This window comes from Ctenocephalides felis, unplaced genomic scaffold (assembly GCF_003426905.1).
Source record: "Ctenocephalides felis isolate EL2017-DRISC unplaced genomic scaffold, ASM342690v1 CF-g0.4_SCAFFOLD_03570, whole genome shotgun sequence".
NCBI classification, from domain to species: Eukaryota; Metazoa; Arthropoda; class Insecta; order Siphonaptera; family Pulicidae; genus Ctenocephalides; species Ctenocephalides felis.
In genome coordinates, this window is record NW_020539724.1 from 7,041,943 (window position 1) to 7,066,060 (window position 24,118).

General features: G+C 26.4%; 3 protein-coding genes across 4 annotated transcripts; 2 read left to right on the forward strand and 1 right to left on the reverse strand.

Annotated features, from left to right (window-relative positions):
- Positions 1-885: 885 nt before the first annotated feature.
- On the reverse strand, positions 886-2,716 carry LOC113382985 (bax inhibitor 1-like). Its single transcript, XM_026621245.1, has 5 exons — positions 2,486-2,716; positions 1,720-1,946; positions 1,422-1,648; positions 1,184-1,354; positions 886-1,110 (listed from the first exon to the last, which is right to left on the reverse strand). Exons 1-5 carry the CDS (start codon positions 2,527-2,529, stop codon positions 1,078-1,080), a joined length of 702 nt encoding a protein of 233 aa, XP_026477030.1. The 5' UTR covers positions 2,530-2,716; the 3' UTR covers positions 886-1,077.
- Positions 2,717-3,730: 1,014 nt separating this feature from the next.
- Positions 3,731-5,601, forward strand: LOC113383300 (acylpyruvase FAHD1, mitochondrial-like). 2 transcript variants are annotated; one of them, XM_026621567.1, is made up of 5 exons: positions 3,731-3,824; positions 4,568-4,661; positions 4,724-4,870; positions 4,939-5,115; positions 5,369-5,601. In XM_026621567.1, the coding sequence occupies exons 1-5, from the start codon at positions 3,754-3,756 to the stop codon at positions 5,528-5,530; spliced, it is 651 nt and encodes a 216-aa protein (XP_026477352.1). In that variant the 5' UTR covers positions 3,731-3,753; the 3' UTR covers positions 5,531-5,601. The 2 variants fall into 2 exon arrangements, with proteins under 2 accessions (XP_026477352.1, XP_026477353.1); XM_026621568.1 differs by lacking the exon at positions 3,731-3,824 and adding an exon at positions 4,352-4,464.
- A 353-nt stretch (positions 5,602-5,954) lies between these two features.
- LOC113382728 (MATH and LRR domain-containing protein PFE0570w-like) lies at positions 5,955-11,430 on the forward strand. Its single transcript, XM_026620958.1, has 11 exons — positions 5,955-6,347; positions 6,534-8,540; positions 9,098-9,197; positions 9,272-9,415; positions 9,483-9,708; positions 10,006-10,158; positions 10,247-10,340; positions 10,413-10,491; positions 10,584-10,733; positions 10,801-10,879; positions 10,944-11,430. Exons 2-11 carry the CDS (start codon positions 6,564-6,566, stop codon positions 11,032-11,034), a joined length of 3,093 nt encoding a protein of 1,030 aa, XP_026476743.1. The 5' UTR covers positions 5,955-6,347; positions 6,534-6,563; the 3' UTR covers positions 11,035-11,430.
- The last annotated feature ends 12,688 nt before the right edge of the window (positions 11,431-24,118 follow it).

Sequence of the window (24,118 nt, forward strand, 5' to 3'; positions counted from 1 at the left end):
TAAAAACACTTAAATATAATATCCCTCCATTCCATTTATATCCTAAAATATATATAAATCATATATTTAAAAAATAATGTAATCCTTTTCGAAATTCATTAAACGCAAACAAATTACTAGCTATTATGTAAAACTAAGAATGCTTTTTGTGGTTGATATCTGCATAGATGAAATCTTTTGCTTAAGTATATTTGGCGCGAGTGTTTCTGTTGACAGAAAGAAGTCTTAATTCTGTTCCAAATTTGATTGTAATTAAAATTCTCTATTGATAGTATACTCAAAACTGATTAAAGTAAGATTTCGCTTAATAAAGCAATGTGATCTAATGAATAAATATGTTAAAAACGCCATGAAACAAAATGCATGAGACTAAATAAATGCTTGGTATTAAGCATTATATAATATATCCAGAAACTTTATGATGTGTCATATTTCATCGTTTTCAACATAAAATAGCATTAAATTAGATTTAAGATGTATGTATTTTTATTGTAGAATATACTTATCTGTTCCAAGCTGAAATGATGGCATTATTATAATAGACTCAATTCTCATTATAATTAACTATTTTTTCATTTTAGAGAGACTTCTTTCTATACTATTGTTAACTTTCAGAAGCAAAGATTTACTATTTTTGTTTATAGATATCTTTGACTAAAAATAAGTAACTTCTTTGAGAAGAAACAAGGATAAAAAGTAGTAAGATGTCCTATTAATGTTTTTTATAGAGGCTCAAAAGGTAAGGTAAACTGGGGCAGGTTTTGAAATTTTAAGATTTTAATGTTGTTCCTTGATTAAGAATAATTAATATATGGTATTATAAAAAGGTATAGTATATAATCAGAAAAAACTAATTTAGTGAGTACCACTTCTAAAAATGGAGGGTGTTTTTATTTAACAAATTTATTTACATCTAATTTTAATGAAATAAAAATGAAAATGTTTAATAAATAATAAATGCAATAAATTTGAAAATATAATGATATTCAACAACTTAAGACTTATCTAATCCATGTATAATATGTATATAATAGTATTCTTTAAATATTAAAATAATGTGGTGCTTAAATTAAGAACTTATTGCTGTCTTTTCTTCTTCTCATTCTCTTCCTGTAATAACAATTTTTCTGGTTAAATTTCTTTCATTAAATAATTTCTCAGAAATGGAAATAACAGAAATTACCTTTTGGCTCAAGATGATAAGAAGGCGTTTGAAGATTCCAATAAAATCAAGGAATAAGTCAAAAGCATGCCCAACTGTGTCGCGGCTTCCAGCTCTGAATTTTTCAATAATAGCTTGTGTATCATAAAGGACAAAAGCACACATAACAAATAAGCCTACATAAAGGTGAGCCTGCAATTCAAAACTTGATCAGTTGCTGGATTCAATTAATTTTTTGTTATTTTGGATTATGGTTTACCTGGTATATCAAAGTGCTTTGCAAGAAAATATTTGCCAAAGAGGAGAAGAACATCATATTCAAAACACTGACAATAATTCCACCCAGGAACAACCATTTTCCACGTTCAGCAAATATTGCTGATAAGCTGAATGCCACGAATACTAAAGTAGTGCCAAATAATGCAGTTGTTATTATACTTGGATTGATTTGGGCCACATGAGCTAGTAAGGGTCCTAATCCTAAACCTAAGGAACAACAAGAAGTTATAGAAAAACAATACATAGTCTTTGATAATTGAGCTATCAATGATGAATACCTGACAAGAATCCTAATCCTAACAGCATTCCTAGTCTCATATTAAAATTTTTGGCATCTGGAGAGGTCATCATCAAGCCCAAGCCTAATCCTAGGGCTCCTAAAGCTGGCAACAATCCTGCTGAGAGCCATCCTGCAAGGAAACTGTAAGCCCCTATACTAGCTAATGATGTTGTAGCTGCCAGACACCCATAGACGCCTTTCAGATGTTGCTGGACTGGCGCTTCCCTGGATAAATGGTAAGTAGATAATATCGTAACTGAATTTATTTTGTTGCATTTATCAAGACTTAACTAAATAATATGCAGTAGATAATGATGAAAACTAAGTATTTGCAAATACAATATATCAATATTTGTATTTGTACAATACAAAAATGTATCCTGTTTTCATCAAAATAGTATTCTTATATATAAATGGTGTGTTCAGACTCAAAAATTCCATTATTAGTTTTCTATCATAGGCTTATTAAATCTAATGAAGTTGTACAATCAGGTTTCAACTTGACCCTGAGAAATTCTCAGTGATAGTTCTAAAACAATAATGTCACTTTTGTTTCAAAAAGAAATACCAAAATACCAAAAATGATTAAGTAATTGTAAACAGCCATTTGTAGTCCTTGAATTTAATAGAACTTAAGGGAGTTTCTCATAAGTCTGACAGCCAGCCAAAGGCTCCAAAAATTATATTTTAAAAAGTGCTGATTACACCTGATTGTTTCATTATATCTAGTCGCAATTAACACTAATTAACTAATCCATACTTACAGTTTATTGTTGAATGTATTTATAAAAGATGTCAAAGTCACCATTTTGATGTTACAATAAATTTAAATCGCGTTTAATTTACACTTGATATTCTTTAAAACATATAACTTTTATTCGATCTTCCAATGATACCGTTTACTAATCTGATAATTTACGATGACAAGCATTTGTATTTACGTTTTTACTTATGCATCGCATACGTGTATAATTTTGATTGGTTTTTGTTCGATTTATGTTGGCACGCTTGGACGATAGCGCGCATGGAATAATTGAATTGCAACATTTCTTTAACTATTACGGCATGCATGATTTCGTTCGGACTTTGGAGTTTCGAGAAAAATCGATCTGTATTTTTAATTATGCATATTTTAATAAAAAAATATAAATATAATATATAAATTCTTCTTTTATCTATGTATAAATTTTATATATAGTTATATGTGAAGTAATTAGCAGAAACTTCATTGCATTAAAATGCAATTTTAACACTTTTTTAATTTTAACTTTTCGACACTTGATTTGTGTCATCATTCAGCACTATCTTCAGTTCGATTTGAGTAATGATGAAGAATCGTTGCTGTCAAAAAAGTTCAAATAATATGATTTTTATTTTTTAATTTTATAACTATTTAAATATAATTTTCAGTGTTTATATTGAAATGTTCAATTGTTTTTTTTTAATTTTGTGTTTTGTTCTTGCTTACAAATAAAGTATCGAAGAGATGAAGAAGTAAAAATATTATTCCAGCATTTAATTCGACGAATGGCTGCTTATTGTATCAAATAGAGGTATATTTTGACATAAAATCAATCATGATGTATATTTATTACATGTACTCATAATTATTCAATGAAATTATAATTTTCAAGTGATTTTTTAACTTGCAAACACCGCGATTGCTGCTTCTACACTATATTTAAAGCACCGAAAATTGCAATTTTTCATTATAATAAATAATTAATTTATTTTTGTCAATCAAAACTGCAACATTTATTTTGTATCAATTTTGTTTACGTTCTATTTTTTATAATAAAACTGTTGCAGTACTCTATAGATTATTAGTGTTATCAAAAATCACTGTTATATCATATATTATATTTTCCATATATGATTGAATAATAATTAATCTCTCTAAATCATCGCATGATCTTTATTTAGAGGTCATTCTTGATAATTTTATTCGAAAAGTACATATCAAGAATTTTCCTATCAGCAACACATACATGTTTTAGTATTCCATTACAAGTGAAGGTAAATACTTTATAAAATGACCAGTGCACAATTACAAAATTTTGTGAAAAATGGAAAAGTTATTATTGGAGCCGGGTTAAATTACAAGTATTACAATATTCACATATTTAAATGAATGTATAATATTTATTTACTTGTGCAATCACATGTAAAAATCTTCACGGCTGTATAAATATATATGCATGCTTTTATATTAATATTACAAACTACAGAATTAATTAAAAATTGCTATAATTAACTTCCCGAACGAAAAGTTTATCTTTTTGCCAAAAAATACAATTTGCCATAATTTTATGTTTATCGACGTTTAAAGTAACTCTGAAATTAGAAAAAGTGTGTATTTATGTGTGTGGGTAAAAAAAATAATCAAATATGAGCAACAGTTTTTTCAATAACTTCTATATATTGTAATTTCAAACAAAAAACGATTAATTTAAACCTAAGTAAAATAAACTAAAAAGTAAGTAATTTTTTTAAAATAATTCGGTGATTTCGGTATTACAAATTCTGATAGATAATTTAATCTTAAACCCTGGCAAAAAATATTCCTGTAACTCACATAAATTTTATAAAAAATCTCAGTGCACTATGCTGTCATAATTTTGGATACCTGTCTAGTTTTGAAATAAATTCGAAGTTTTTTTATTCATTAAGATGAAAATGATATTGTTGTATTGATGTTTATTCGGCAAGGAAGAAAGATCATCGTTGCTTCAAGCAATTACAAGTATAATTGATATATTAGTATTTAAATTTAAATTCTAAAATCATGATAAAGGATATTGTTTTTTGTAAATTTATCCTAATATATGTATTTTTTTTTTTTGTAGATCAGCATTACCTCCAGGAAGATCTCGCCCATCAGTTCCTGTAATTTTCACCAAACCAACATCTTGCTACATAGTAGAAGGGCAAGAAATTGAGGTAAAGGATGGCTAATTTTATTTTATTTAAAATATAAAACTGAAAAATATATTATTTTACAGTTAAATCCTCATTTTAAAGATGTCAAACATGAAATTGAATTAGGAGTCATTATTGGAAAAAGATGCAAAAATGTTAGCGAAAAAGAAGCAATGGATTATGTGGGAGGATACTGTCTTGGCTTAGACATGACTGCTGCTTGTTATCTGGTGATAATCTATCTAGGAGATTAATGTATATATTTTATCAATTGGAAAGAATAAATGTTTTTTTTTAGTCAGAATCAATGAAACATGGGTTGCCTTGGGCCTTAAGTAAAAGTTTTGATACTTCCAATCCTGTGAGTCGATTTGTATCAACACAAGAATTGCCAAATCCTCACGATGTGCGACTTTGGTGTAAGGTCAATGGTTTGACCAGACAGGATTCGACTACTGCTGATTTAATATTCACAGTAAGATAATAGACTCTTAATTAATAATAAATAGATAATAGACTCTTAATTAGTAATAGTAAAAATCATAAGGGAAATTAAATAATTTAGTTAAAATTATTGGGTAAAGCTGCTTAAGTCTAACAAAATAGTTGTGCAATTTTTAAATGCATCAAAATCTTTATCATGTACTGAAGCTCTGTTTAGTTGGCTTCTGATTTATGTTTTTAATTTTGAACCTAAATAGTTTATATTAACTGATTTTATTTTTTAGATTCCCGAATTGATAAGTTATTGCTCCAAATTCATGACTTTGGAACCATGCGACCTCATAATGACCGGAACCCCGCAAGGTGTTGGTTCCGTAAACAAAGGAGATATAATCGAAGGCGGCCTAGGAGATTTCCTCACGATGACATTTTACGTTAAAAAATAATTTGAATTAAAAAATTATAGCTCTTTATTCATAGAAATATATAAGGTCGCTTGTGATAAGTAACCTTGTGAACCGCACTAAATAAGTCAAGTTTCATATTGATTTTTGTCAACTCTAGAAAGACATGTGTATCTTACAGGTTTTAAAGTGTGATTTTCCTCAGTGAATATGTCGGCTGTTGATTATAGATTTTATAGGTCAATTGCTTGAAAGGAGAAATTTATGCGTGGAATGTGCACCGGGCAGCGATTTTAAAGTTAGTGAAAGAAGATTTTAAACCAGAGGAGGAAGAAGCTAAAGTCGTCACTTTAAGACATTTTTTTTTAAATGTTGGTATACAAATTCGCATGTTTTTGTAGCTAACTTATTAGCAGATTTTAGCTACATATAGCTTCTAAATAAATATGTTGTTTTGATAGTTTTATTTTTAAATTCATTTGATTTCATATGTGTATTCTACTAATACATTTCAAATATTACTGCCTAGAAAGTAACATTCTTGCTAGATTCTAATATGTATGTGTAGATCACTTTTTATGTCCTTATAAGAATCACATTAGATTCTCTTATTTCATGAGAAAATGTTATTTACGTCTGGCAACACACACAATACATGCCAAAAGCTTACTGGTGACGTCATTTTGTGAATTCTATAATTACACGAGCGAACAGACATTTGTGAATTTTCCATCATGTGCAAATTTCAAGCAATTTGTATTTAAAATTATCAAATAAGTTAATATCAATTTCAACATATGTTTTATATTAACCTAACAAGAACTATGATGGTCGCTAAATTGCTAGTTGAATGCTGAAGGTACTTACATTGGATTTTATGATGGTGCTATATAAAATATTTGACTGTCGTGATTATTTATAGCGAAATCAGAATTTTCTTTATATTTTATTTAATTAGTGCATCAAAATTATGTTAATTAAGTTATAGTATATCATTTACGCCATTTTTTACTTCATGTCGGAATTTGTTTTTGTGATTTTACAGAATTCTTTTTACACAAATTTGTGATCCAAAATGCCTGTCATATCGGGGCGCTATTCCGCAACCAGTGGCTCGTCCCTGCCACCTTCTGGGACCTATAGATCATCAACATTAGACAGGTCTTATTGTACATCCTCATATATTACTCCTAGAGTTTTGACACATTCGAGAATTTCATCAACATTGGATTCCTATCGATATGACGACCCTAAGAAGACTTATAGCAGTTACCAAAAATACTCTAAGGGCATTTCTGATTCTGTGGACACCAATAGATACAGGAGATCAGAATCGAGAACAAGAGATTCTGTGAATGATACATCTAATTTAAGGAATGATGCTATTTACAATCGTGTGATGGCCACATCAGCTGCAGATATTATTAACAAATACTCTCCTGCAAATTATGTCCCAAAATGCGAGCTGATACGATCAAGGTCACTGTCAGACCCCAGGAAAGAAAAGTCACAGGTAAATTGCAAAATTTGTCAAAGTACAATAACCCCAGAATTTAATGCATTAAATGTAACTTGCAATAATACTAAATGTAACAGGACTAAAACTAATAAAACAAATGCTGACCATTCATTGTCTTCTACTAACAAAAATAACTCTTATAATTTTACTAATTCTGGTACTAAAACTAAGCCTGTGTATCGAACCATTCCTGAACCGAATCGTACTAGTACTAAAAATTTAAGTGAAAGGAAAAATAATATTAATAAGTTACTGAAAGAGGATCCTTTGTCTAATAAATCAAAAAAACCCATTGTGACCAAAAGGAGAAATGACAATAAGATGGAATCTTGCCCAGACATCAGGCTATGGACTGATAATTTAGATTCAATATCCAAATATGATATTTCTAATTTATCGAAATCTAATAATGTAAGTAAGAAGCTAACTAGCAAAACAAAAGATGTAGCTTTAAAATTTGACAATACTCCAGTTAAAGTTTCAACCCTTCAACATGACAATAGTGTGAAAAAAATTAAATCTTATAATAAAGTTCATAACGACCTTGATTCTGATAATAATGGTAACAAACTTGGCAGCAGCGTTGCCGAGATACGCAAAAAGTTTGGTTCTCCACAAAGTAAAAATTACAGTTATGCTGCATGGACAAATTTAGGTAAAACTAAGAAACTTGTGTCAACAAAATCAAATTCTGATATATTAAATACTCAAGGAAGTCTCAAGAAAATACTCAAAAAAGATGAAAAAATTCTAAAACCGGAGAATACTGACAAGACAGGCAGCTTGAAACGAGGCATTAAAAAATCACAGGATATTGCCAAAGTATCTGAAAGCAATAATTTAAATTTAAATCTAGGACTAGATGAATTAAATAATGTTAATGTAAAACAAAATCCTGATAGCAATTCTGAATTAAAACACAATAACAACAAGGATATTGATAGTAAAAAATTACATGGAGATCTAGACATAACTAAAGCTGTTATTTTTGAGAAACAATCTAAATTTAGTAGTCTCACAAATAATGTCAAAGCAGATGAAAATTTTTTTTTCAAAAAGGCGTTTGATGTCAAAACCAAAGACGTTGAAAATAAATGTGACAATAAAAAAAAGGATCAGTTAGCAGGTACTTTAGAAAAACCAAAGCATATCGATTTAAGCTCGTCACAGGACTTATTGATTAAAAGATCCCCGACAAATCACACATCAGACATACCATCTTATATTCCTGTTAACAAGCCATTAAGTAGTTCAATATTTGAAGAACAAAAGATTGATGATATAAAATTTATTGATTCCGAATTAGATTATTCATGCTGTGATGAGTTAAATAGTAATATTGACACCAAGAGTTTGCACAATGCTTTACGAAAAGATCATGTAGAAATGAACAAATATGATGTATCCACTTCTGAGGTTGAGAATATGAACCATAAGAGTTCCGCCCAAAGTTCATTGAAAAGAATAGGTGTAGACAACTCTGTGCCTTCCACTAGTAGAAGAACATATCAGACTGATCAAACTTATATTTCTGTAAGTAGCTTAGGAAATGACAGAGTTGAGCTCGTGAATAGTTTGCTTAAAATGTTTAACTTTAAAGTTGAAAATGGACTTGTACTCGTACATGGGTTATGAAGATAAGTGCTAAAAACAGTGATATTGGAAACTAAATATTAAAGCTTATGCAAATACATATATAGAGATGTCTTAACAATATGAAACATCTTAAGCAAATTACTTATGATTTCTAACTTTGAGTTTTGAATTAACATTATTAATATTAAACTAATTTTTATTTTCATACTAATTCTGATCATAGAATTCTAATATGACTTGATAACAACAATCATACATGTCTGTATAAATATATATATTCATTATTTTGCATGTATCTTGTAATATTGACTCTGTCTATTTTTATCATTATTTATTGAGTATATACTTTTTGTATGTTAATTGACTCTTACACCTGTTGCAATCTATATATAGATTATATATGAAATCATATATTTAACATTGAAGTACACCTATAAATAAATTATTGATTCTATCCGAAGTTCTAATCCAGTAAATTCTGTATTATTTTATAGGAATCATCAAGGAGTGAAAGATTAACTAATATTAGAAGTACTCTTCCTGTAACACCCAATTCTAGATCTAATTCAGCTGAACAAGACAAAAATATTGCAGGTTTATTTTATTTGTTAAATATCAACTTTCAGTTGATAATGATTTATAATCTCTAATAAATAATTTGTTTTAAGGCTTAAATGGACTTAGGAACATTGGTAATACATGTTTCATGAACAGTGTATTACAATGCTTGAGCAACACAAGACTGCTGACCGAGTATGTAAAAAATGATAGCTGCAGTGGTGAGATTGGATCAAATGGAGCTTTGATCAAAGGTTTTTGAAATAACAAATTTTATTACTGTCAATATAAGTTTTTTTTAAACTTTGTACTCAATTTTAGCATTTTCTTCCTTGATTAGTGAGTTGTGGGCACCTGGATCTAGTAGAGTAGTAAATACCAGTTTGTTAAAATCTCAAGTACAAAAGATTGCTCCAAGATTTATGGGATATGCACAGCAAGATGCCCAAGAATTTTTAAGATACTTATTGGAAGGCTTGCATGAAGATATTAATCGAGTTAAAACAAGGCCCAGAGGAATCAATACTGAGATTGATGATAGTTTAAGGTATAACAGTTTCTACTTGATAATTAATTTACAATGTTAAATATATTATACAGGGCTTTATTATACAGGGTTAAATATATTATACTGTGGATTAGTGGTTAGAGCTATGAGATTCCAATCAGAAACTAATATAGATATGATAGCAATATATAAAATATATTAAATATATATTAATATATATTACTATAAAACTATTAATTTTTGATTGCAATTAATAATAATAAAAGCTAATCTATTTTATTATAAATTTTTTAAGAAATGGTTTGGTATTTTCATCTAAAATTTGTTTTCTTCTAGTGATTCTCAGAAAGCTGCAGAGTCTTGGGCACGTTACATTCGCATGGAAGATTCACATATTGTAGATCTGTTCGTTGGTCAATTAAAAAGTACATTAAGATGCACAATATGTGGTCATAGTAGTGTTACATTCGATCCATTCTGGGATCTTAGGTAATTATAAATTATCTTCATTAATACTATGTAATTGACACACAATTACTGAAATGCTCTAACTAAAATATTTATTTTATTTTAATAGTTTGCCAATTCCATCAAGAACAGGCCAAGTGCGTTTAAATCAGTGCTTAGAACTATTTACAAAGGAAGAAGTTCTAGATGGAGATGAAAAGCCAGTAAGTTAATAGTTAGTTAATACTAGTTAAAAGTGCTTTAAATGCATTTATTTAAATTGTTTGACTTTCCAGACTTGCTCAAAGTGTCAGGTTAGAAGAAAATGTACAAAGAGATTTTCTGTGCAAAAGTTTCCTAAGATTTTGGTTATTCGTATCCTTTCAAATATATAAATTAATAACATAAATAATGAACAAATATATTATTTTATTACACAATTTCATAGATTCCTTAATTTTGCATAGATTTAAAACGTTTTTCGCCTACGGAGCGTTTTAGAGGAAAACTAAATTCACTTGTTGATTTTCCATTGAATGAACTTGATTTAAGTTCATACGCAGCAAATCAGGGAACTCCTTGTGTTTATGACTTATATGCAGTATCAAACCATAGCGGTAAATATCTTTTCTTTACCAATTACATTATAAATTGAACTGTTTATGATCTATTTATTATTTTAAGGTACTACATATTCTGGTCATTACACAGCCTACTGCAAACACCCTTATACTCACGAATGGCATGAATATAATGACTCAAGGTATTTGTAATTAATATTTTTTCCTATATTGAATTTGAGTTTATTATTTTATTTCTTTTCTCAGGGTTTCAAGTATAAATGCTCGCAATGTTGTGTCAAACGAGGCTTATGTTTTATTTTACGAATTGTCAAATCTGCACTCTTCACACTTATAAAAGGAATTCAAATATGAAGTACAATATTTTTCCATTCACCAGTGGTCAAATTTATGAAGACATAGAGAATCAATTAATTATTACTTATCAGATAACTATAAATTTATTATCATGTGTATTATAGATCGCTACTAAAACTTATATACTCAAGGTATATACATATTTTTTTTGTATATGCCGAAATGTGATTAGGAATTTGCATTTTTAATGCAGGATTTTGAGGTATATAAACTTATGTACACGTAAGTACCAACTAGTACAAAAAATCTATCATCCGGGCGTGTTCAAAATTATTCAGATTAAAAGTAATGCAATACAATGTAATGCATTCGTTTGTACAATAATGATATTCTCAATCTGATAAATTACTAATAATTTGACTTACAAAATATTATGACGGGTATTATCTAAATTCAAATTCGAATTGGATAAAATGTATTTCATGGTAATTATTTATTAACACTCGAATGTTTAGCAAATTTATTTATTTCTAATTAAACAATCTAGTCCAAGCTTTTGTTATGCAGAGTGGATTGCTCAATTTTTTTAATTTTATTTTTGAGAATATATAAGTATGCTTATACAAAATTAACAAATTAAATATATAAGCAGAGCATATTACAATTATTAATTGAACAATCTGCTCTTAAATTATATTTATATATCATATTTGACTTTTTAACAATTATTATTTATTTGTTTTTATATGAGATAAGATTTTATAAATGTGTGGTATTTAGAATTTGAAGCTTGTATTTTTAAAATTACCGCACAAAAGTTATTACTTAGTTATTTTAAGTTTGAATATTCAAACGCTTCTTATGTTATTGTTGACTATATAAATTTTATTCACAATTGTTCTAAATAGTTTTTGAATGTTTAAAATATGTTATTATATATTAGAGAACTTTATCACATAGAAGGCTCAATTTGTAATAAAAAATCTGGAAAGGATTTACAAAATGCCAAATAAAATTATATTTATTACAAAATGAGGAAATAAGTATTTAATTAACATATGTTTTGTCTTTTATGCTTTTTAGGCTCACAAATCAGTAGTCCAATTACAAATGTATAATAAATAATTTTTGATTATTTATATTATTCTCATACTATAAGTTTGTAAGCAACTGCATGATTTATAAAAATATAATTTAGAGATATAGTTAGGTTTTAAATTATATTTAATATGTAAAATGCTTCTAAATAATGTTGATTTTGAATCTCCAACCGTTAATATGGTTTCGTTACTCTTCAGCAGATGTCCGAAAGTTGTCTCGTTCTGGCGACAGCAAAGACAAACGTCGGTCTTCTACCAACACGTGCGACTGCACTATCTCTCATACCCAACGTATGTCTATTCCACCACGTTACGCTCTCGCCATTTTTTACCATAGGTGAAATCTGCCGTTGAGCAGATTCGCGTGCGAAATTTGTGTAAATTAGGTTGTTAAAAATAGATATGTAGGTCAGTTTATGATTTCAAATCGTTGGCAGCCGCGATATCGCTCTGTTTAAATTTTTTATTCGCAAAATTATTAAATATTATTTAATAAATAACATTGTGTTTAATTCTTGTGCAAGTGTTGTGTGTTTTTGCCCTTGTGTCATTATTTTGTTTCGGAGTGCATTCTAACCTCTTCAGTCAGGACCGATGACCTCTCAGCCGGTGAGTGCAGACTATTCGAGTTATGTTTATTTGCACAATCGAATTGGAATAAATCAGTATTTAATTTATAATGGATAGACATCATAGATAGACATACATTCACGTTAGTAAAATATATATTTGTTATGTAAAATGCTAGAAATATTTATCGGCTGAATAATTCATATTTTCATAGTTACCACTTTTCTCTATCACTTGAAGTGAGCAATTAGTTAAAAAAATTTGACGTTTAAATTTTTTTGAAAAGTGACTTAATAGTATAATACATAATAATCCAACACAATTCTGCAAATAAATATTTTAGCGTGCTTGTAAAAACTTAATTAATTTGCAGACTTGTATAGCTATTTATTATTAAATCACCTAATATTAAATTTAAAAATTTTACTTACTTTTTACCAATAATAATATAAAATTCCTGCATCGGTTTCAAGTTGTAAAAATCATTGAAGTTCAATATTTTCATATCAAATATACCAAAAAGTTTTATTATTTTATCACTATATTTCATATATTTACATATCAAAAAATCTTACAATTTTATTATTATAATATGTATGTATATTTTCATACATCTTGGAATTTTTAATTCAGTTAGTTTTTATTAGTTTAGTTTTTATTTTATCATTGAGAAATGATATTATTTCTTATGGCGATGATATATTTTCTTCGTTTTTATTTCATATTAAATTTATTACATTCAAAATTATAGTCTATTCAAAATAAAAATACACGAAAAGTACAGACAACACATAAAATAATAATTTTAAACCTTTCCAATCGCGAATTCCGAGATTTACATGAATTTTGCCGCCGGAGTGGCTGCATCCGAGTGGAAAAGGTAAATTATCCGATCTAACTTGTTTATCTATAAACTGAAGTATAAATAAATGTCGAAAAAAGTATAAATTTATTTGATATTGTATATTTTCTAGAACGTAAGGTGTCTAATCATTCAACCAAATAAATTATTTAAAAAACTAAAAATTTAAAATTTCAAACAAATTTAAAAAAATATATAAATAAAAAATTCTACAATTTTAGATTATACAAGCATTTGATTTGAGAAGTTAGTTATTGAAGCTGTACAATCTAATATAACTTTATACTTTATTTCGACGTTTATTTATACTTTTGATCAAATAATTTATTTAAACCTATTGCAGCTTTAGCTGGTTAATAATTAAATATGTCTCATAAAGGTTTAAAATCTAAATATTGATATCTTGAAAGATTTTTCCATGTTCAAACATATTTGTCATGACTAAACAGCCAATACACCAAATTAAAAATAACAAATAAATATATACATATTTATAATTATTTATTTGTTACTTATTTCTACACTACATGTGTGTCATCATTCAGCAGAAGAAAACTTGAAAATATAAAAATTAAATAAATACAAAAGCATTGTCATAAAATTAAATATTTGACTTAATTAACAATAAATTGTAAATTAGTCATGTAGCTTACTACATACTTTCAATATTTATCTTTTAGTTTATTATTTTATTCTATCAATTTGGTTTTTCATAAAACAATGTGTTCATAAAATGTGTGTTGCGTTTTTTTTCCTGGTTTAAATTTGCCACGCATATTGGTTTAAAAATGCTGACACGCATATAGGTTTCGAAACGTACATAATAAATAGTTAATTATTTATTTGTTTTTATTTTGACTATTTGGCTGCAAATATAAAAAATTTATTATATTTATATATATATATATATATATATATATATATATATATATATACTATTTCCCATTTCGGCCATGTTGTCCCAATGCAGTTGGAGTGCATTCAAGGGTGTTTACCCGTCAAAAGTTCAGTCATCCCTATTTGACGCACCCCTCCTACAGGAACATGCATTTGTTCCCGATTTTTAGACCAATGGCATGTTTTTGCCTACGGGCCGATTATTCCCAGCAAAATGAAAGAGATAATAGAAAATTGGTGCATTTCATCTTTTATTCTTTATAGAATTGTTACATTTTTTCAATTGATTTGTACAAAAAAATATTTTTTTTATATATAATTTTCATATCTCAGTCAGGCAGGGGTATTTGGTATGAGAGATTATGAAACAATTTTCTTATTTTATATATACATATCATTTGCCTATTTCATTATACTACAATATAATATTTATTATAATTAAAATATCCATTCAATCTTCAATTTCCTAAATTTTATAAATGATTATAATGTCTAATATAAAGAAATTATAATAATATATATAATAATATATAAAGAAATTTCATAGAAAAACAATAATAATAATAATAATAAAACACTTACAATTTTGTATCCTAATATAGCATATGAAACCATTATTATTATTAACCATTATTAATCATGGATGAATAATGGTTTCATATGATATATTAGGATACAAAATTGTAAGTGTTTTATTATTATTATTGTTTTTCAATGAAATTTCTTACATATTATTTATCTAGTTTTAATTTTTATAGTTAATTTGATTACCACTGAATGATGGCTAAGATGCTAGCCAAAACGTATGATCTTTAAATAAATAAACTTTAAAAAAAACTCTCATACTATTTTTATTGATATTACGCTCGAATTTTTAACTTAAATTAAACATATATATCAACATCGAATTCAAGACTATTCAATATATATATATATATATATATATATATATATACTCGTATATATATATATATATATATATATATAACTAAAATAAAAAAATTGACAGTATCGTTTTGATGCAAAATCTGCCTCGTTTACTGTGAGTTGTGCACCACTAAATTTCTAGTGTAGACTACTAGTGTCTTCACTCTTCAAATCAATATTTTAAATTCCTAAACAACTCTATAACATCGTAAATAATAATATATACCAACTAAATTTTTTTTCAATTACCAAATTCGAATTTTTCTATTGACCTATACGCAAATCGACGATATTGCATATGTACTATATATTTCGAAGGATTGAGGTAGGTCATGGTTCTGGTACAAACGATATAAAGCGTTAGATAGAGATGGTTAGGCGAGAGGGAGAGACACTCATCTGGTCGATACGAAATGTCTAGACATCAGAAAGCAAACGAAAACTTATAGTAAGATTTAAGGTGTTTACATGTTATATAATAAATATTGTGATTATTTTTTTCGTTTTTTATGTGACTTGCTTATTTCTGAAATCTACGTGCTCTATTTCCTGAATGCACCAAGAAAGATTTTTGCTTGAGTTGCATTTTTTGTTACTCTACCTATCTATTTGTTCGCAGTTCAAAAACAATTCTGCTCAGAAACTGAGAAATACTTCATCGTATAGGGTAGAGAGGGGTTTAAAGATCCGCAGGTGAAAAGGTCCACTAAAATTATCTCTATAAGAGATTACAAATGGGTGAAGTAAGAAGGATCAAGAAAACAAGAAAATTATATTGGTAGAGTTTTTTTTTATTTATATTTAAATTACAATCAGTCTTATAATTAAAAGACATTTAATAATTAATCTGAGACTTAATGAAGGTACAATGTTTTTAGAGAACAACCCATTGGTACGTTTTCTAATTTATGAAAATAGGTACTAAATTTGATGATAATGAAAATAAACAGATAATTAATAATAGCATAAAGTATAAATAATAATAATAATAATAATAAAATAATTATAATAGTAAACAATAATTCAAGAGAAAAAAATAAAAGAATAACTAAAGTATGATATAAGTAAAATATTGTTAAATATCTATTAATCGAGAGTTAACTCTGTTAATGATATTAGTAGAGGTGTAAACAATAATTTATAGTAAATAAAAACGTAACTGAAAACGTAAAATGAAAGCAATTTTACAAGAAATAAATAAATAGTTATTCGATATCAGTTCATAATTTTTTTTTGAAATACCAGATCAAGGTTATATACAATGACATCTTTGTAAAAAATGTTCCCATAAAATTTGTACTTCATATTGTAAAATAATGTAACTTTTATTTCTAAAATCTCTTTGGAATTAAAAAAATACATTGAATATGTTTTCCCCCTGGTTGTCCCTTCTTATTCCGTTCATGGGGCAAAAAGAGACAGGTGACAAATTTAAAATAAAATACTAAAAAATACATAATTCTGTAATTAAGAGTTAATTGGAAATTTTACTGAACGTAGTTCGATAATTGTTTGTCTGATATATCTTATATGTTGTCATGTGGTTCATTTAATTTAGACAGTATAATTACTGAAAATCAAATTGGACCTTTGTGCCCCGCCCTACTACTTTGAAACGAAAAACTAGAACACTCTAAATTATTTGTATAAAAAATAGTGTATTTATTTTGAAAAAAAAAATACAATTCATATATGAATGACGTCTATTCTGTCCAAAATTCTGAATGCCAAATTGGTACCTAATATGTTATAAAGTTTACTTCAGTTTTATTAACTACTGAAGATTATTTATCTGTGTATTAATTTGTAAAAAATAATTTTTATTAGTCTTGGCATCAAATTACATACTTAGTAATGAAAAAAATTGGATTTTAACTACGATATTTATTTGAGATTCTTTTTTTGTACTCGACAAGTTCATAAACCCCTTTGATCTCATTTCTCTGCTGGATTTTTCGTTTGTACTGAATATGTTTATTTTCGTTTTTTTAATACCATGCTATAACTATTAATTTCTGGCATTTATTAATCATGTATTTATTTATATAATTTGCAAAAAATTCATAAAGTTCTATTTCATGGAAAGATGTTTCATAATTATTTCTTTGATGAGTATTGTAAGAGGTGCATTATCATCATTTTCTGATGATATTTTCTTGCAGCATTATTGCATGTTTCAGACTAAACTAAGTTCATAAAATGAAATAAACTTTAATTCATACTCAACAACAGAAAGATCTAATCTTTTATAAATTCTTGAATTTAAATATAAATGCATCTAAAACCATCCAGTTTAACCAGATCGCAATCGCGTCGACTAATGCTGCAATAACGAAGAAATCTAATTTTTCCATAAATTTTTACATTCAAATAATAGAAGTTGCATCTGTCTCGGAAAAGAAAAATCGCAACGACGACGGTTGCACATCTCGGGAAGTCCGGTTTTCATTCAAACCAGCTATCGTATAAATTTCCACTTGTAACTTTTTAATTTCCACCCTTCTATCAAAACATTTTCTTCGCGTACCTACTGTATGGCAAATTGGTAAAAATCGAAAATTGACCGTTGAAAACGTTCGACGTTTGTAACGAACTCTAATAAATAGAGGTAATAGAAAATATTATATTTTTTTGCTAATATTTATATTAATTTTTAAGATTCTTTGTCAATGAAGCAACTGTATGTCAATTTTAGTAAATAAATATTTTGTACAAGCAGTAATTTAAAATAAGATACGTTTGAAATAAATCGGAAATCATCTAATAGATTTTATTAATACAGTTTTTTTAATAAATTGTGAGCCAATATTCGAGTTTTGATCTACCAAGTTTTACTTGATAATATCTCTTAAAATGGAAAACATGACTATAGGGGTTTCTAATAAGAAAAGTTATTTTTTACATTTTATGCATTTAGCCACCTACTACGTTACATTTTTATATTTTATACTATTTTTATACATATTCTGTAATTACTTATTTACAAATATCTGTTTTCTCCTAAATTTTATCTTCTTCATTGCAAATCTTGCTTTTTCTTCTTACTTCTAATTTTATTCTAATTCAAATTAAATGATTATTTCATGACAAGGACTCGAACCGAGTATCCCTTGCGTGTGAGTCGGGTATGTTACTGATTGAGCTATTCCCGCCGCAAGCAACATTATTTAGATTATCTTTTCTCTTACCCTCATAAGGCTAAAAATCTCTCAAAAAAAATAAAAAAATACAGGAAATTAAAAGAAAATTTAACAAGCAATTCAAGTATAATATATCTGCACTCGACTTACTTGCCTTGTTTTCATTAAATGCCTTGTCTTCTTTTTATTAAATCAGTCATAGCTGATTATGACTTTAGTTTTTCTAATTTAATTAGGAAAGTTGGAAAATTTGGGATATTTTTATTAATTTTTGCTTATGCACGTTGGATCCCTTGCTCACGACTCTGACTTTTTATCATTTAAATTACATTTATTGCAGAAATATTGTTGTCAAACGTAGAGTCTCGCTTAGATGCAAAAATGTTAATTTTACATTTTGCGATACAGTTGAATTTGTAAGAAAACTTTGAAGTTTTCTTTACAAACCTCTGCCAACTTCTAGTAAATTTAAACAATCGCAATATAGATTTTCATATTATTTTATATTTGACAAGACTTTGAGTTCAACGTTGGCCCGGCCATGTTTTTGGGTAGGCGTGGCTTTCTAGCATGAAATCTATGGCAGAAGGGATAGATCCCCACTGAATGCTAGATGCAATACTTGAATGCACGCACACTTATGTAATGCATTTCTTAAAAGAATCGTCAAAAATGCAGACAGATGCACGATGCATGTTTAGCATATACACCGAGGGTAATAATAATAATAAAATAATATAATATCAATAATAGGTTGATGGGTAAAAGACTCAACTTTACATTTTAGAATGCATTCCAAAATACTGACAAAAATGGTTGAGGTAACTGAATATCATACTTAAGTTCTATTAGGTACTAATTCATTATAGAGCAAATATAATTTTGTTTAATATCTTCTGATATGTAGTTATCTTTGTTTTAAGCATTTAGATGCAAATCAAAAATATTTTTGTTGATGCATACAATTACTAAACGCAAAAATATGATATCATAAGTCAATAATTAAAATTTTCTTATATTATAAAGCTTCAAATTTTAGAATTTATATTAATAATTGAAATGCTAAGTTTACTAATTATTATATTTTTTTTTATTTGCATAGTTTTATTGTCAATCAAAATAATACACATTTTTTAAGACAATATGCTGGGTGTTAATGCATTTAAGAGATTATCTCCTATGAGTCTTCTCTATCTCTCTTATTATAATATTTTATTAAATAATTACTATTTTATTACAATTATCAACTTTTTCTCTATGTATTATATAGTCTCTATTTTCTTAATTCGTATCAAAAATCTTATTACCATAGCAACTTTATCATATAAAAATACCTTATCATATTGGGTCATTAATGAAATGACAGAAAAGGTCATCTAATTACATAACTCGATTAATACTTCTCTTTTTTTATATATGATAGTAATAGTACAGGTATATAAAATAATTTTAAAAATAAATAAATGATCAAAATATAATAATAACAAATGAAACAAAATTTTAAAATTAAAATGTTGAATTAAATAATGCATCTTAAATAATGAATATTCAATTGCATCGAATACTTAAAATATTCAAATTAAATTTTAAAATAAAAATAAAACCAAATAAAGAAAAAATATGCAGTTATATAAGAATCCAAAACCAAAACTAATTGAGACTCGAAGTTTACTTGAACAATTTAGCTAAAAAGAATCAATGAATATTTATAATAATTAGATTTAATTAACAAAATCAATTAGCACTAGCTAAAAAATATAATTATCGTAAAATCTTTTCTCAATTATTGAGTTAACGACTAGAATATTTGCAGAACTTTTCTAATAGTCAAGCATTTTAATAATTAAAAGACCCTTTAATTAATGTAAAATAATATCAATTAATATAATAAATTATAATTAGTATGCAGTTTTAATATAAAAATGTATATCTTTACCACAAGGAAAGTTTTCATAGAGTCTGATTCTTTATGCAATTAAATCTATTTGCTTGTAATAGATTTTTATTAAATAATATGATAAATTTAATTTTTTTTTACTTAATTCTATGTTTAATGAGAGTATTAATTAATATTCATTGAAAAAAATCTAACTAATTTTTAAATTTATTATATTATTAAAAAATTCATTACGTATAAAATGAAAAAAGTAATAATACATGATTATAACTGTGAACTAAATGGATTTTTAAATAGAGTATTAATTAATTCACTTAACTTAAAAAAGTAATAATACATGATTATAACTGTAAATTAAATAGATTTTTAAATAGAGTAATAATTTATTCACTTAACTAAATTCATTTTAATATATTTGTGATGTTTTTATTTAATTATATACTTAATAAGAGTATTAATTAATGTTTATTGAAGAAAAAAATCTATTTAATTCACAGTAATAATCAAGAATTATTCCTTCTTTATTATATTTGAAATGGATTTTTTTGAAATCATATAATGAATTTAAAAATGTATCTTTATTTATTCATATATATAATGAGAGTATTAATTAATGATTCTTAAAGCAAAAATCTATTTTATTCACAGTTATAATCATGTATTATTACCTTTTTTTATTTTATTCGTAATGATTTTTTTTAATAATATAATAAATTAAAAAAAAAAAATATTTAATTATATACTTAATGAGAGTATTAATTAATATTTATTGAAGAAAAAATTATTACACAGGTTTATTTATGTATTATTACTATTTTATTTTATTTGTACTGGAGTTTTTAAAAATAATATGATAAATTTAAATTTTTTTATTTAATTATATATTTAATGAGAGTATTAATTAATGTTTCTTGAAGAAACAAATTTTATTCACAGTTATAATAATGTATTATTACATTTTTATTTTATTAGATTTTTTAAAAATAATATAACAAATTTAAAAAAATATTTTTATTTAATTATATACTCAATGAGAGTATTAATTAATGGTCATTAATAAAAAAAATAATACTCAGGTCTAATTATGTATTATTACATTTTTATTTTATTCGTAATGAATTTTTTTAAATAATATAATAAATTAAAAAAAAATAATTATATTTAATTATATTATTACTTAATGAGAGTATTTAATAAATCTATCTAGTTCCTAACGTTCGATTTTCATATGCGCGAAAACCGTTGGGAAACTGCGCATCTCTCCGAGAACAGGTAATCAGGAAAAATAATTTGAAAAATTCAAAATAATCTGAAGGGAACGAACTCGCAACGGCTTCCAACTGCCATCACCGTGTGAAACTTCCTTCTGGATAAAAATTTAAAAATTAGCAAAAATGAAAAATCGTATTTTCAAGATGGCCGGTTTTATTATAACGCGCGAGCAACGCTCTCTACGCGGTCAGTGTCTCCTCGATTCTCAATGCGTTGCGTTGTTCACTACCCATTGCAAATATGTCTGTCTGTGCGCTTATGCAGTTTTAGTGTACCTCGGCTCTATAAACTCGGGACTCAGATTATAATACCGTGTTTTATATACAATCCACCATCAATCGGTTTAATTTTACATACGTGAGTGTTTAAAAAAATCATAGTTATCTCCAGTGTATATTATCCAAAGTGCATGCGTTTTTTATCCAAAATGCATTCTCTGACTGCATCGCAGAAATGCAGTATTGGAACATGGCTACGATTAAATCATTTGCTCAACTCTACACCAACAAGAATATCAAGATATCACAATCCTGTGGAAATTATCTATATTTTTCTCTGGATTATGGATGGACGGTTTGGGATAAAAATAGTTTGGTTTTTTAGTTATTTTTGATTTATTTTATAAAATGTATTATGTTAGGAAGCCAGACATCTTGTGTACTTGCGCAGTATCGAATATGCACATAGTTATTCTAATAATATGCTCTTGTGTGCATTTAAGTTTTCTTATATGATTTCTTTTGGTATGCGATGTAGAAAATGTGGAATTCACATATTAATCCTATTAGAATGTGTCAGATTATATCATAATAATCCCATAATTTTATTGACATTTTAATATTTTACCTAAAACCTAATTTTTATTATTTATTTAAATAATATATAAAAAATTTTACATAATTAATTTTTTTGTAAGTCACACCTCTTAGATGTTTAGTAGAATTTTATTTCAGAAATATGACGCCATATTGAATGCAAGCACATGATAGTTCTTGAATAATAGTGCATTTATGCAATTAATTTAAACTGTGTTAATGCAGTCTTCATTTCTGCATTTGAATTGCTTTAAATTAATTTCTATCTCTTTTTTTATTTATATATATACATTATTTTCATATCTCAGACAGACAGAAGTGCCTGGTATGAGAAATTATGAAAACAGTTTTCATATTTTATAAATACTTTTTCATTTGCCTATTTCATTAATGTAATATCTATTATAATTAAATTTTCTTTATATAACTTTTTATTAATTTCATTTTGAATCTGTCATGTACTTATTTAATCTTACATCATTTACTTATATGACGCATGCATAGGAACATTAGTATTTTAATTGTTAAACCCGTTAATCACCACGGTAATATCAGAAACATTTTCAAATAAGCCATGGTATTTTATTTGTAAAAATGTATCAAGAAAATTTAATTTATTCAAGATTTTCTTTTGCCTAATTTACTGGAAAAACACTATTTTTTATGTCGTGTATTCTTAATTTCTTAGCGTCAGACACATATGACTGACATGGCAATTAACATGTTAAAATAAATTTGAATTCTACAGAAACTATATGAATTCTTAAATCATATTTATCTTTACAAATTCATTTAATCATTTTTTTGGCAAGTAGACAGAAAAATTAAATGATCAATACTGCAGTATTCTTCTTGAAGTTCTGAATGCGTTAAATAGTTTTGCATTTAAATATAATTCGAAATTATTTCATAATTTATTATGAAACTAAAAATATTTTACTGCTAGTAATGATACTCTACAATAGAACATCTCTATTAGAAAAATGCACTTGAATTTCATTTATAATAACGATTTATAAAATTTAAACTATTAGCTCACTTACAATTCAAATCGTACTATACAATACAATATTTCTATTAAAATGCATAATTGGTATGCATCCTACTGGTGTAAAAATTTAAAGGAACGTTTTATACAATTTAATGAAGTTTACTTACAATTCACCAAATTAAATTGCATTTTTACAAGTCTATTATCCCTATTTCAAAAATGTAGCACTTCATTTATTAGAATTATTCAATTTTTGAAGCCTGATGCAATATATCTCCTTCCATATAATTTTGTAGGTTTGTTCTATACTGATTAAATTAGTTTAATTAAGTTTCATTATACGCGTTATAGTTTAGAATTTCAATATTCCTGTTCAGCCATTCATATATTCATTAATTCTGTCTATGCATTTATAGATCCATTAATTTTGGTCATCGGTTTGGATTTCATGAATTATAATATATATATATATATATATATATATATATATATATATATATATATATATATATTAGGGTGGTCCTTAATATGGACATTTTCGAATTTCCTTGCTCCCAAGAGCTCAAATGGTTCCAAATTGATAAAAAAACAATTTTCTCAAAGTTTTAGCTTTTTATTACCTTTTAGATAGAGCGCAATTCAATCAAAGTTTT